This window comes from Sebastes fasciatus, chromosome 19 (genome assembly GCF_043250625.1).
Source record: "Sebastes fasciatus isolate fSebFas1 chromosome 19, fSebFas1.pri, whole genome shotgun sequence".
In the NCBI taxonomy this organism is placed as follows: Eukaryota; Metazoa; Chordata; class Actinopteri; order Perciformes; family Sebastidae; genus Sebastes; species Sebastes fasciatus.
The window spans coordinates 2634723-2651312 of record NC_133813.1 but is presented as its reverse complement, the minus strand read 5'-3'; the positions used below and the strand labels follow the sequence as shown (position 1 = coordinate 2651312).

Below are 16590 nucleotides of genomic sequence, written 5' to 3'. Positions count from 1 at the left end.
ATGTCTCATAAGTTGTTGCAGCTAATTTTTGGGTTGATACTGTTGTGGGATTTGCTCAGTGTTTTGACTTACGCGGTTCCTCTGGCATCTCTGACCCTGGTTGCCCCAGCGACTGTATCTATGTTCCCCTGCTAGAGACACAGCTGTACAGATAACGGTGTTACCCGTAGACAGGAATCCAACTCAATAATATAAACACGAGGGAGTCTCTGAGAGACACTCTGACCGCCCGACCAAGGAGAAAGGAATTGATGGAAAATTCCGTCACAGATACCGTTTGTTACACAGATTTGATGCTAAATTTTTGCACTTCTGTTGTGTAAACTGCTCAGAAAGCTCCTTATTGTCAGTCTAGCTAGGAAAGCCATCCATCCTCTGAGTGCTCTAGGTCTCTAGTTTGATCCATCCATCCTCTGAATGCTCTAGGTCTCTAGTCTGATCCATCCATCCTCTGAATGCTCTAGGTCTCTAGTTTGATCCATCCATCCTCTGAATACTCTAGGTCTCTAGTCTGATCCATCCATCCTCTGAATGCTCTAGGTCTCTAGTCTGATCCATCCATCCTCTGAATGCTCTAGGTCTCTAGTTTGATCCATCCATCCTCTGAATGCTCTAGGTCTCTAGTTTGATCCATCCATCCTCTGAATGCTCTAGGTCTCTAGTCTGATCCATCCATCCTCTGAATGCTCTAGGTCTCTAGTCTGATCCATCCATCCTCTGAATGCTCTAGGTCTCTAGTCTGATCCATCCATCCTCTGAATGCTCTAGGTCTCTAGTCTGATCCATCCATCCTCTGAATGCTCTAGGTCTCTAGTTTGTGGCTGTAAAGTTTCATGAGGCTGTGATTATCCTAGAGGTCACCACAGGTCATTTTATACAGTGAGGTCAATGAAATGTCTCCTATGGGGACTAACACCATCACACATGAATACAGTTGGGCTCATTGGATCCACAAGAGTCTCAGCTTTACAGTGAGACCCAATTTATGTAATTCCAAGACTGTTTAGGGACCCCAGTATGCAGAAATATTCAAACAAACCATTTTAGAATAGGAGAAAACAACACTGCATTCAAAAAACTGCATGTGATTATCATAAAGTGGGCATGTCTGTAAAGGGGATTTTAGCCCAACTTTGGAGCGTTATTTAACCTCTGTCCCAACAAGTTAGCACGGCATGGTTGGTACCAATGGATTCCTTAGGTTTTTCTTTTTATATGATATCTGTAGCTTCACTCTAGCTGTAAAACCTGCCACAGCCTATAACAGACAGTAAAGTCGGTTGGGATCGCTGGTGGCAGAGGGTTAACGTGTGAAACCACAACCTAAACCAGGAAGCTGAGAGGTTACAAAGACGAGAGACGCTCAGACGGAGCATCAGTCAGCCTGCAGGTGGGACGAGGCTATCAACTAGAAGCTCCAGTGATATCAGTTACTTTTCATATTTAATCATTATTTAATTCATCAAGACGATGTGCGACTTCAATCTGTCCGATGCTTTAGACAGGTAAGTTGTTTGTGCCTAAACTTACATTATTTCCTTCAAGATTACAAGTGAAAAATGTGTAATTGTAGTGTCAACGTGAGCGAAAGTGAAGCAGGAGTTTCACTAAAAAGGGAAGAGCTCCGGTCGGTCTGGCAGCGTGTTTCACTTCTCACTAACCTCGGGCATGTTGCCGAACAAAACATGATGGAAACAACTGTGGAAATTAGCAGTGGTGGAATATAACTAAGTACATTTAATTAAGCACTAATTTGAGGTACTTGTACTTTATGTGAGTATTCAGATTTTCTGCTACTTTAAGGATGAAGTTTTCCTTTAAGTGTTGAGAAAAGGCTGTTTTTCGTGGTTCTCACAAACACATTACTGACACAGCTATACTCTTACTTTAAGTACTTTAAGTATATTTTACTGCACAACGAATACTTTTACTCGAAGATTATTTTACTGCACAATGAATACTTTTCCCTATTTTACTGCAAAATTAATATTTTTACTCTAACTATATTTAATGCACATGGAATACTTTTACTCTAAGTATATTTTACGGCACAATTAATATTTTTACTTCAAGTACTTTGAGTATATTTTACTGCAAAATGAATACTTTTACTGTAAGTATATTTACTGCACAATGACTGTTTTTACTTTAAGTAATCTAACTATATTTTGCTGATAATTACTTACTTTCTGTAAGTTTTGAATGCAGGACATGTACTTGTAGTGGAGTATTTTCACAGTGTGGTAAAGGATCTGAATACTTCTTCCACCACTGAGAATTGGGCTTGGTAAAACTGATTAATTACAGGTATATGTCATTAAGTATTCTAATATAAGGGATAGAAGCATTGCAACTGCTAATTAAGAACATTTATTTATTTGTAGGGTTATTTTCTATTCCTTTTTCATGCTGAAAGACTTATTTTCAAGAAATCTATGAGCACATTTCTGATAAACACCAGATTTAAAGTGGTGCTTTAAGTGGAGAAACTCTTACTTACAGATCTGTCGATTAAATAAACTAATCTATTAATATTTATCTGTTTTGTATTTCAGCTCATCCGACTTAGATGAGGTGAGCTGTGACAACATGACGGTAAGATGATATATTATTTATTTATTAGAGGCCCTGTAAGCAAGCCATAACTCACTTCCTCTCACGTGTACAGTATGTAGGGCTGCACAATTAATCAAATATTAATCACGATTTTAGCTTCCTATAATTAAATGAACATGATCGCCTTCGATATTGACGTTTAAAAATGCTCCCCTCATAAAAAACTTTTTAAATATTAGATATTATAAAGAATATATGTATGTGAGATGAGAATATTTGTATGTATGAATACAATATATGTATTTAATCAAGGTTGAGTATTGTATTTACTAAAATATTGATTAAATATGTATCTGGCACATTGAAAAAACTGATGCGTGGAGCTACTTGATCCAAATACAGAAGGTGCGGGTTCATATTTAACTGACAGGCTTTGGATGCACACACAATACTTGTTATTAGGATCAATTAACTGCTGGTATATGCATGTGATTATACATCATGCAAGAGTCTAAATATAAATGTGAGCTTGATAATATACAGTATATAATATATAAGAAAAGTGCGTATGCAAGAGTTAAAATACACGACATGTCGAAGTTAAAATACATACATGTGAGAGGCCCAGAATGTATTACGTATCCAAATTTTAATTTTATTTATTTAAGCATCAACACAAACTGTATGACTCAGATGAGAGGAAGCACCTGCACGACGACGTGACGTGATGGTTTCTCTTCTGTTTGTGTGTGTGTGTGTTTGCAGGATGTTCAGGATGACACTTTCTTCAGACTCAACGAGGGACTGAACCTGGTGGTTTCCCACGACTTCACCACCCTGCGGTCTTGCGCTTATCTGCTGCTGGCCGTGAACAAGATGAAAAAGGCCCTGACTCACTGTGGCAGGGAGCTCAGAGATGAAGAGCTCTGCAGCGCCATCATGGAGAGCCTGGTGACCGGTGGGTAACAACGCCACCAGAAAACCTCATTCAAAATCCCATTGACATTTTTAACAATTCCAATAATTAGGGCTGTCAAAGTGAACGCCTCAATAACGCGTTAACGCAAATTTGTTTTAATGCCACAAATTTCTTTGCCGCATTAACGCAACTTGTGATTTTTAGGTTGTAGCGGCTCAGTTTTAAAGCTAGAGTGAAGATACTGGTATCATAAGAAGATAGAAAACTAAAAATAAATAAACCTAAAATAAAATTAAAATCAAAAATTATAAAAGGTCAGAATTTTCAGATAAAAAGTAAAAAAATATGAAATTAAATCAAAATTGAGAAAAAAAAAAATAATTAAATAAAAAGTATAAATTCTAAAATAAATGTCAAAATGATCAGATAAGTTACAATTTAGATATTGAAACATGATAAAAGTCAAAATTATGAAAGAATCAGAATTTTCAGATAAAAAGTAAAAAAAAAATTGAAATTAAGTCAAAATTATGGGATAAAAATCCAAATTGTGAGATAAAAAGTCAAAATTATAAGATAAAAACACAGGCCATTTCAGGAGAGACATTAAATATGACAATAGAATAGAAATAATTTAGTTTTACTTTTGTACGGCTCTTTGAAAGCGGACGTTTTATTGGCGTCCGGTAGTCGCTTTCAGTCCAAAATGGCGGAAGCGTAGCTCTGCTGCTGGGCGCTGATCAATGGAACGAATAATTGACTTTCACTTCCTATCAATATACTGTATGTTTTTTTATGACTTCAGCTCCATTTCTCCTTTTCTTAAAGCTGCCTCCATCTCTCCACAGAAACCATCGTCGCGGCGACCGAGAGCTCGTCCGCAGGAGTGAACAAAATATTCCTGCGTATGAACAGCGAGGATCGGTGCACTCTGTGTGACACCTCAAAGAAAGACGTCGTCACATCGGGAGACTTAAAACTGCAGGCCATCACTCTGAGTGGAGGAAACTGTGAACGCAAAGGTAATGAAAAGTACATTTACTTGTACTTTACTTGAGTATTTCCATTGTTATGCAACTTTATACCACTTCTCTACTTGTACTTTTTACTGCACTACATTTATTTGACATACTTTAAGTACATTTTGCTGATAATACTTCTGTACTGTTACTTAAATAAAGTTTGGAAAGCAGGACTTATACTTGTAATATAGTATTTTTCAGTGGTGGGATTTAACTAAGTACAGGTACTCAAGTATTGCACTTAAGTACAATTTTGACATACTTGCACTCTACTTGAGTATTGTACTTAATTACATTTGTCTGATACTATGAAAGGAGCCATTCTGCATAATGAGTGCTTTCACTTTTCATACTTTAAGTACATTTTGCTGATAATACTTCTGTACTTTTACTTGAGTGAAATTTAGATTTCAGGACTTTTACTTGTAATAGATTATTTCTACTTTTACTTAAGTAAAGGACTTGAGTACTTCTTCCACAGTTGAGACCAAAACAAATATCCTCCAATACAACACTGTGATGTCTTTAAATAAACATTAAAATTCAGTTTTTTTCCACATTAGTGACATTTAAACTGGCGAGGTACATGACTTCCTCCTTCTCATCTGGTCAATCTGTCCTCCTGTCCATCACCAACACCGACTTGCACATTTCCTGCTCTATGGAAGATGGCAAAGCTGTGTTGAAGCTGGAGGTGAGCAATACAAACACACAATCCTCACTTTAGAAAAATGTCCTCACTCTGACGGTCTAAGATGCAACTTGGTCCTCACAGAGGTAGCTGTACAAACCACATACACACACACACGTTTACTTAGGTGACTTTTGGAGACATTACATAGACTTACATTCATGTCCTGGAGACTTACCCTAACCTTTACTATAACCACTACTTGCCTATAACCTTAACCCTAAACATTAATTTTGACTTTTTAATCATAATTCTGACTTTTTTTTAATCTTATAATTTATACTTTTTATTCATAATGTTTAAATTTGTACCTTTTATCATAATTTTGAGTATTTAATCTCATAATTTAGAATTTTTATCTCATAATTCTGACCTTTATCTCATAATGTTGACCTTTTATCTCATAATAATGACTCCTCATAAATCATACTTTTTATCTCATAATTTTTACCTTTGTCTCATAACTTGGACTTTTTAATCACTTAATTTTATTTGTATCTCTTTATTTCTTTATTTCACCTTATTTTGACTTTATCTCTTAATTTGTACTTTTTATCTCATGAATTTAACTTTTTAATCACTTCATTTTTACTTTTTATCTCTTAATTTGTACTTTTTATCTAATAATTTTGACTCTGTCTCATACTTTGGACTTTTTATCTCATAAATTTGACTTCTTACCTCATAAACTTCACTTTTTAATCACTTAATTTTGAATTTTTATCTCATAATTTGAATTTTGACTTTATTTCATAATTTATACTTTTTCTCATAAAATTGATTTATCTCATAAATTTACTTTAAATCTCATTTCGATTTTTTTTGTCTCTTAAATTTGACTTTTTATCACTTAATTTTGATTTATTAAGTCATAAAATTTGACTTTTAATCTCTTAATTCTGACTTTATCTCGTAATTTATACTTTCTCATAAATTTGACTTTTTATCTCATGATTCTGAGTTTTATCTCGTCTCAAACTTGACTTAGTAAATTAAAGATTTGACCTAACACGAGCTTGTTTTAATCATGTCTAACATTTCATCGATGTTTTTTTCTGTATACAGTTAGAACTGTGCTTCCATAAATCAAATAATCAATATGAGATGTTTTCTCTTTATGTGTCTTGTGGCAGGAATGCAATGTGCAGAATTTAAAAAAGATCAGCGACGCTGGAAACATGGACCGGTTCCTCTTCTACAAGTCAACCCAGGGAGTCTCTCTGAACACTTTTGAGTCCGTCAAGTATCCCGGATGGTTCATCAGCACTTCCTGTGAGGACGAACGCCAGGCTGTTGAGATGTGTACAGTGGATGCCGATAACCGTCTCATGTGCTTCAACATAAACTAAAACGTTTTGCTAGTTGTACGGTTTGAATGTATCCAGAATTATGCTGAGGATTTGAACCTTTATTCTGCCTCTCCACTAGATGGAGCCATCGTCTGTGATAACAAACTGTAATGAGGTAGATATATATAGCTAATAATTCACTAAAAACAGTTTTTACTTTATATTATTTTTACTCACTGACAAAATGATTTGTACAATCCAAATTTATCTACTTTGGTAGAGAAAGCTGTAACAGGATATTCCTCAAAGCTACTGATTCATTTCCTTTATTATTGTTCATTAAGTTCAATGTATTTCTTATTTCTTCTTTTTTTAATGCGTTAAATTAATTTGAATATTCTGTGTATTTGTTTTCTGATGTTGTATTATAGGAGTGTTTATAAACTCTGGTTTTAAACCCAGTGTTTCCCTGAAGGATATGAATGACACGCCTTTTTGCAAATCATACATTAAACATGAAAGAGTAATTCGGTGTCCCAGGTTTTCCCCCTTTTTCTCCTTCCAGTCGTCAAATCATGTTCAAAATAACATTAAAATCTCTAAAGCATTCAGATAGTTGAAATGCCTTAAACATCTGTGTAAACCCCATACATGTGGTATGGGGTTCAATTTCTGTCTTAAGTATGTCAACTGCCTTTAATGTCCATTATGAGATAAACATTCAATAAGAATTATGAGATAGAAAGTCAAAATTATGATATAACACTCAAAATTATGAGATAAAAGTAAAAATTATGATATAACACTCAAAATAATGAGATAAAAGTCAAAATTATGATATAACACTCAAAATTATGAGATAGAAACTCCAAATTATCATATGAAATACAATTTAGAAAATAAAGATAAAAGTAAAAATTATGATATAACACTCAAAATTATTAGATAAAAGTAAAAATTATGATATAACACTCAAAATTATGAGATAAAAGTAAAAATTATGATATAACACTCAAAATTATGAGATAAAAGTAAAAATTATGATATAACACTCAAAATAATGAGATAAAAGTCAAAATTATGATATAACACTCAAAATTATGAGATAGAAACTCCAAATTATCATATGAAATACAATTTAGAAAATAAAGATAAAAGTAAAAATTATGATATAACACTCAAAATTATTAGATAAAAGTAAAAATTATGATATAACACTCAAAATTATGAGATAAAAGTAAAAATTATGATATAACACTCAAAATTATTAGATAAAAGTAAAAATTATGATATAACACTCAAAATAATGAGATAAAAGTCAAAATTATGATATAACACTCAAAATTATGAGATAGAAACTCCAAATTATCATATGAAATACAATTTAGAAAATAAAGATAAAAGTAAAAATTATGATATAACACTCAAAATTATTAGATAAAAGTAAAAATTATGATATAACACTCAAAATTATGAGATAAAAGTAAAAATTATGATATAACACTCAAAATTATGAGATAAAAGTAAAAATTATGATATAACACTCAAAATTATGAGATAAAAGTAAAAATTATGATATAACACTCAAAATTATTAGATAAAAGTAAAAATTATGATATAACACTCAAAATTATGAGATAAAAGTAAAAATTATGATATAACACTCAAAATTATGAGATAAAAGTAAAAATTATGATATAACACTCAATTATTAGATAAAAGTAAAAATTATGATATAACACTCAAAATTATGAGATAGAAACTCCAAATTATCATATGAAATACAATTTAGAAAATAAAGATAAAAGTAAAAATTATGATATAACACTCAAAATTATTAGATAAAAGTAAAAATTATGATATAACACTCAAAATTATGAGATAAAAGTAAAAATTATGATATAACACTCAAAATTATGAGATAAAAGTAAAAATTATGATATAACACTCAAAATTATGAGATAAAAGTAAAAATTATGATATAACACTCAAAATTATTAGATAAAAGTAAAAATTATGATATAACACTCAAAATAATGAGATAAAAGTCAAAATTATGATATAACACTCAAAATTATGAGATAGAAACTCCAAATTATCATATGAAATACAATTTAGAAAATAAAGATAAAAGTAAAAATTATGAAATAAAGTCAGAATTTTCAGATAAAAAGTAAAAAATACGAGATGAAGTCAAAATTATGGGATAAAAAATCAAAAGTAAAATTTATGAGATAAAAAGTAAAGATTATGAGATAAAGAGTCAAAATTATGAGATTAAAAAGAATAAAAATAAATAATAAAATAAATAAAAATAATGAGAAGTTACAATTTGGAAAATTAAAAAATATATAAAGTCAGAATTTTCAGATAAAATGTTTTAAATATACAGAACTCACCTTTTTAGAACTGCTTTTAATGAATGATTAATATTGTGTGTTTTATATTTTTATGATGTCCTTGTTTTATGATTATTTTATCTGTGTAAAGTGTCTTTGAGTTTACAGAAAAGTGCTATATAAATAAAATGTATTATTAATAAATATGAGATTAAGTCAGAATTACGAGATAAAAATCTAAATAATGAAATAAAACTCAAAATTATGAGATACAAAATCAAAGTTATCAGATAAGTTACAATTTGGAAAATTAAAAAATAATGAGATAAAATGTCAAACTTATAAGATAAAGTCAAAAATAAGAGATAAAAAGTCAATTTTAAGATAAAAAGTAAAAATTATAAGATAAAAAGTAAAAAAGAAATATGAGATAAAAAGTCAAAAATTATGAGATAAATAGTCAAAATTATGAGATAAAAAGTCAAAAATTGAGATGAATAGTCAAAATTATGAGACAAAAGGTCAAAATTATGAGATTAAAAAGTCAAAATTATTGATTAGGGTAAAAAATATATATATATACCAAACGTATTTAAAGATATGAAGCGAGCCACACGACATATATTGAGAAAGGCATTCAGATCTGTTTTGTTGACCTCTTTTTAATCGCCCAAGCGTTATATTTCCTCTATCTTTTTTACCTGGTCAGTCCTTTACAGCTGCACATAACTGGCTCCACTTCCTCCTGCAACCAGTTTTAATATAATTTAGGACGACGATGTCCTCTGCTGGTGACACAGAACATTCACCAGAGAAACATGCACAACGGCCTGTAATCTGAATTTCACAGCACTCCCCAAATTAAATGTCAATCTGCTCTAACACTTCACAAAAAGCGACTTAAAGAAAGTCCCCCAATCAGAGGCGGCAGAGAGGCGGTCGACCTCTCCTCATTGGCACAGCCCGCTCGGGTTTGCATGGCGACACCTCGGGCTGATTCTTGACTCGACTACACCACCAATGAGCGATGCTGAGCGATGCTGAGCCACACCGCGGGTGCGTAAAGCAGATTATGGAGCGATGTGCATTTAACTTTAAAGAGGCGAAAACGGGAGCTGAGGAGGTCACGAGCTGAAGGGGAAACATGAACGGCTTTCATTCTCCCGTCCTTGAGGATACACGCCGTCTTTATCAACCTGTTTTTAAAAGGTTGAATTAATCCGTTTTATAATTTATAGACAGCACGACAATCTTCACAACAACCTTCCTTCAGATCTGCCTAAGACGGATAGAAATCATGTGTCAGTATGCACGCTAAATCACGAGAAAAACTTGAATCACATCCCTGAAACTGCACACACACACACTCCCATGTGCAGGAGTGCATGACCAGTAGTGAAACCTATTGTGTGTGTGTGTGTGTGGGCCTGTGATAGTGTGTGTGCCTCCCTCTGCCATGCACATTCCCGGCACATGGCAACAGAAGCTAAATATAGCCCCAGCAGCAGCCCGGCCTCACAGCGGGATCATGCTTCCTCCTGCTAACGGAGGATCCCTCCCCGCCGCTGTCCCTGTTTCTCTGCTTCCTACAAACATGGGCTCCTCTCGTGCACCTCTCTCTCTCTCTCTCTCTCTCTCTCTCTCTCTTCCTTCTCTTTCTCGTCTTCCTCCCCCCCTCAATCATCATCATCATCATCCTCCTCACTCTCTGCAGATACTCTCCGTCTGTCTCCAAGCACCTTTTCCCCCCTCTGGATTTCAGCTCTTCTGCAACCTGAATGTCACTTTAACCCAAATAAACACACACACACACACACACACACGAGGGCAGTGGTGGACGGACTACAAGTACTGTACTTAAGTACAGTTGTGATGTCCTTGTGTATTTCCATTACATGCCCCTTTATACTTCTACTCCACTACATTTCAGAGGGAAGTAATGCTACTTAATAGGCTAAACAATTGTAGCGTAACATAGGGACGTTAATAATTAACCGTTTAACCGACATTAAGCATTTTATCAGATTCACGCTATCGGTTAAAAGAAATATTAATAATTACTTCAAAAGCTGAGCGGCTTGAGAAAAGCTGGTCCACCTGGTCCAGCCGCAGTTGCAGGATACAGGAAAGTGTCTCCGGTCTCTGGTTCGCTCGAGCGGAGAGGAGTCGTAGCATTTATTCACCGACAAATAGACTGTCCACACACTGCTACACCTACGTTCACAGCTAGAACGCCACCAACAACCTCACACTCACCGCCAACACACACACACGGTCTGTTGGAAACTCGCTAAAGTTACGCAGACTACATGTGCGGCGCCGGCGAGCACGAAGCCTCCGGCAATGCTAGAGCTGCTAACGTAGCACAAATACACACACTGTTTGTTGGACACTCCCTAAAGTTACACCGGGCAGACACACAGCGGACAACCTGCTGAACTAAACTAAATGTGCGGTGGAGACTTTTACTGGGAAAGTGGCTGCATGTCCGCGACACTACACGCAGCATCGTAGCTGCTAAGTTAACGCTCCCGGACGGTGAACTGGAGACAGTAAACGCAGCATCGTAGCTGCTAAGTTAACGCTCCCGGACGGTGAACTGGAGACAGTAAACGCAGCATCGTAGCTGCTAAGTTAACGCTCCCGGACGGTGAACTAGAGACAGTGAACGCAGCATCGTAGCTGCTAAGTTAACGCTCCCGGACGGTGAACTGGAGACAGTAAACGCAGCATCGTAGCTGCTAAGTTAACGCTCCCGGACGGTGAACTGGAGACAGTAAACGCAGCATCGTAGCTGCTAAGTTAACGCTCCCGGACGGTGAACTGGAGACAGTAAACGCAGCATCGTAGCTGCTTAGTTAACGCTCCCGGACGGTGAGCTGGGGACTCCCGTCAACGAATATCTTTTGTGTTCCTGCAGCTGGTACACCGCTGCATGCGAGGCACAAATCTTGTCGGTTAGCGGTTAATAATCGGTTAACGAGGGTCGGTTATCAGTTTCAAAATTAGCATCCCTAGTGTTATATGTACGATATGTGTAATGTGTGGCTGTGTTATGCTTCAGTACATGTTGCTTTGTTTATATGTTTCTATTATTACTACTATGGAGGCAGGTATATCATAAGACGATTATGTCATGTGTGCATCCAGGACAAATTTACCGACGGGGACAATAAAGTGTATCGTATCATATCGTACAAGTAATAATAATAATCGAATGATATAATATGTAATATTTAGGTCTGTTGAAGTCATTGTTTTGTGTTGTTCATTGATTTACAATAATAAATATATACATACATTTTGCATAAAGCAGCATATTTGTCCACTCCCATGTTGATAAGAGGATTAAATACTTGACAAATCTCCCTTTAAGGGACATTTTGAACGGATAAAAAATGTGTGATTAATTTGCGATTAACTATTTTAATCTATTGACAGCTGTAGTAATAATCTAATGATATATTTTTTCTGCTTTAAGTACTTTTAGTCTTGATACTTTAAGTGCATTTTACTTCAAGATTTTCAAGGCCGGATTTTTTCTTATTTTTACATTATAGTACTGCTACCTTTACCTAAGTAAAAGATCTGAGTACTTCTTCCACTACTGCTTGAGGACACACACACACTCATATTTATAGATGTCAGCGATCTGACTGATGGTGGCGTGATAGTAATGGACTGCTGGGAGCATGTGGTATAATCCTGGCTTGATTTGGCTCGCTGCCTAGTGAGGTATTACATTGCTCACAGGCTGCATTAGAGCCACTGTTCACATGTGCATGCTTGCACACATCACTGCTGCGCTGCTGCCCGGGAGGTGAGAGTGGGATGAAAGTGGTGATGGGAGGTCACCGGGGACACGCAGCTCTCCAGCTGAGAGGTGAACACATTTACAGTAGAGGAATATTCATGAAGATTGGCAAGGGGATAATGGATCTGTTGAGGATTTCTGCTGGCTTTGATGGAGAAAATGCTCGTGGTGATTAACGGTATCTTGTATGTTTGGGGCATACTGTAAGTGGAGCAACTATTATTCCCTCCCTCACTGGACTATAATGTTCTTAGGACACCTCCTGAGACTCGTTATTGACCAACTGATACAAGGGGAGACATTTACAGCGATGGAGAGTACCTTTACTCAAGTACTGTTTGGTATACTTGAGGTACTTTTCTTGAGCATTTCCATTTTACTTCATACTTTTACTCCACTACGTTTATCTGCAACCCAGTCGCCAATCAAACTTTAGTGTAAACAAACATGGCGGACGACGGGCAGGAAGAATTAGGATGTTAGTTTGTTCTGAAAATTGACGAAGGATGGATGGATGAAGTCATGGAGACACGTTAAATAAACAAGTTGCTCCACCATCTCTGAGCTCCATCTTACTACTTTGTATGTGTACTTTTTCTCAAACTGAGCTGCCTATGGATGCAAAATGAATTTCAGTGCAAACTGACAATAAAGTTGTATCGTATCGTATCGTACTACTTTATGCTTCACGTTTAGCATTAGCTCATGACGGCGGTGGTGGTTGTCCTTCCTTCTTCAATCAGCTTGGTTCTCTATTAGCTGTCGTTCTTTCCCACGTGACGGCGTCATCGGCTGTCCTCGGGGTTACACTACCTACACACTACAGGATATCCCATCGGAAATACCGAACATGTTTAATATTTACGATTTGAAATCGGTGCGACCAGGATGGACTTCTGATTTCTCAACATACCTCACACCACAAGGGTATCTGGAAAGATCATCTTTACAACCATCAAACAATCAGAGCTTTGCTGACGATTGTCGGGAGGAATCAATAATCAGGAATCAGCAATGAAGCCTAGTGCACACAGGCTACATCCATCTGGAGTCTGAGTTTTCTCTTTGGAAACCATGGAAATACCATAATAAAACGGCTAGTTATATTTATACATTTTAGACAGAATATCTTGAACCTCAAACAAAAGACTAAAACAACTCCGTCCAAACAGAGTGAGTCACTGCGCTGTTACATAATTCACCTCGTACTCTCAGAGACAACGTCTGTCAATATTGTGCTGCAAGTCTTTTTATATCTATACGATATATTTTCATGTGATTTTTTAGTTAGAGTAGCAGCAGCCACTGTGGAGGACTTGTTCTGTTTGCTCTCATTAAGGGACCGAGAGGAGCCCGGCCTCTCACCTCAGAGCTCCGGGGAATGAAGTCATCTTGTAAAATGTGACATTACATGCAGCGTTTCTGCTTGAATATGCACAGAGGAGCTCATTAATGGAAGTGCTAGCTGAGTGCCTCTCTCAGGGCATGCTCTGCTGCACTGTGACTTCCAAGAACATGACGTGAATTGTTCCTATTTTTAATCAATTTGTGTCTTGTCTCGGTCAAACACATGAGACATTTTTTCTAGGAGAGTTAACAGACTGAAGATACTGGTATCATATGACACTAGAAAACCCTAAAGAATTCATTGGTACCAACCAGGTCATACTAGCTGGTCGTGAAGGAGGTTAAATAACGCTCCAAACTTACGCTAAATTTTGGTGAGGAAAAACTGGCATGGCCATTTTCAAAGGGGTCCCTTGACCTCTGACCTCAAGATGTGTGAATGTAAATGGGTTCTCTGGGTACCCACGAGTCTCCCCTTTACAGACATGCCCACTTTATGATAATCACATGCAGTTTGGGGCAAGTCATAGTCAAGTCAGCACACTGACACACTGACAGCTGTTGTTGCCTGTTGGGCTGCAGTTTGCCATGTTAAGATTGGAGCATATTGTTTCATGCTAAATGCAGTACCTGTGAGGGTTTCTGGATCAATATCTGTCATTGTTTTGTGTTGATAATTGATTTACAATAATAAATATAAACATACATTTTGCATAAAGCAGCACATTTACCCACTCCCATGTTGATAAGAGGATTAAATACTTGACAAATCTCCCTTTAAAGTAACATTTTGATAAAGAAATTTGGAATTAATTTGCGATTAAATATTTGAATAGAGTGAGTACCTTTTACTCCACTAAATTTGTAAGTATCAGCTTTAGTTAATTTGCAGGTGTATATATATACATATATACACATATATATAAATATATATATATAAATATAAATAAATATAAATATATATATATATAAATATAAATATATATATATAAATATAAATATATATATAAATATAAATATATATAAATATATATGAACATACCCAGCAGTATATAAAGAAATCAAAAAGAGCTCCACCTTTACCAGCTGCCACATTAAAGTAAATTAATATAATATATAATAAAGAATTTTTAAGTATATTTAATTGCTAATACTTTTGTACTTTTGATAAGTAACTTTTTGAATGCAGGACTTTTACTTGTAACAGAGTATTTCTGCATTGTGGTATTATTACCTTTACATAAGTAAAAGATCTGAGTACTACTTCCACCTCTGAAACAGATCATATATGTTAAATATTTATCTATAAAGTAATTATAGCTGTAAAAGTGAGTAGAGTCAAAAGTATTTCTCTCTTGTGGTGGAGTAGAAGTATGAAGGGGCAAGTAAAGTACCTCATAATTGTACTTTAGTGCAGTACTTTAGTAGATGTACTCACGTTGCAGCTTGTAGGAGACAATAAAAACAATTAGGGACTAAATAACTCAACAAAGTGATTTAAGAATGAACCAATAGACACGAGGCTTACTACCTACCGCGAACACATCTCTTATGACTATAGGATATTATGAAGTACCTGCCTGCACACAGAGTAGGATCTACTGTGTGTGCCACATGTGAGCAGCACAATCACGCCGTTGTACGAGCGGCGGCGTCCGCAGGCAGCGAGGTCCTAACGGCACAGCTGACTCCTTGACCAGGAATGTCAAGTCTGTGGAGGCCTCCCACATTAAAATAGCCAGCATGTCCTGTCAGCACTCCCTCACAGCGTCCACAGGAGCGACTAACAGCTGCCAAATGTACTGAGTACTACCGAGTGGGGGGGGGGGGGGGGGGGGAGTGAGGAGAAAGGGAGAAGAAGAAGCAACAACAGGAGATCAGCACGAGGGGAGGAGGAAGATCACATTCCTCCTCACACCAGGAAACAAGCTGAGCTGTATGCTTCCTCACAGCATCCTCATCAGAGCACTGAGCTGGTTTCAGACGGCAGAACGACCACGACTAACCGGCACGTCGTGTTGACTTGACACCAGATTCAAGAACAAGATCTTCATTAACTTCAGAGGCAGCTGCCGTGTCACGCCAACTGTAACGCATGTGTTACTCAAACTTTACGAGACCGGGGGTCAGCAACCTTTACTATCAAAAAATAAATACATAAATAATCTGTCTGGAGCCGCGAAACATTTGATCATTGTGATGAAGGTAACACAGTTTATAGTCTAAGTATAAAGTATATAAGTCTAATGCAGTGAGGGCAAAAGAGACAATGTACTACGGAGTATTATGGCCACATTGAAGGAAAAACATCTGAGATTTACACAATAAAGTCGTAATGTTACGAGAAAAAAAGTCGTGATATTACGAGAAAAAAGTTTTAATATGAGAAAAAAGTCAGAAGTTTACGAGAATAAAATCAGAAGTTTACAAGAATAAAGTCGTAATATTACGAGAAAAAAGTCAGAAGTTTACGATAATAAAGTCGTAATATGAGAATAAAGTCCTAATATTACGAGAAAAAAGAAAATAACATGTACAATTACTTTATAATATTACGACTTTTTTTCTCGTAAACCTATGACTTGTTTCTCGTAATATTATGACTTTATTCTC

The 16590-nt window shown here is 35.8% G+C and overlaps 1 protein-coding gene across 1 annotated transcript; it reads left to right on the top strand.

Annotated features, from left to right (window-relative positions):
- The first annotated feature begins 1300 nt into the window (after nt 1-1300).
- il1b (interleukin 1, beta) lies at nt 1301-7011 on the top strand. Its single transcript, XM_074618617.1, has 6 exons — nt 1301-1505; nt 2556-2595; nt 3322-3514; nt 4324-4497; nt 5061-5191; nt 6322-7011. The coding sequence occupies exons 1-6, from the start codon at nt 1471-1473 to the stop codon at nt 6535-6537; spliced, it is 789 nt and encodes a 262-aa protein (XP_074474718.1). The 5' UTR covers nt 1301-1470; the 3' UTR covers nt 6538-7011.
- The last annotated feature ends 9579 nt before the right edge of the window (nt 7012-16590 follow it).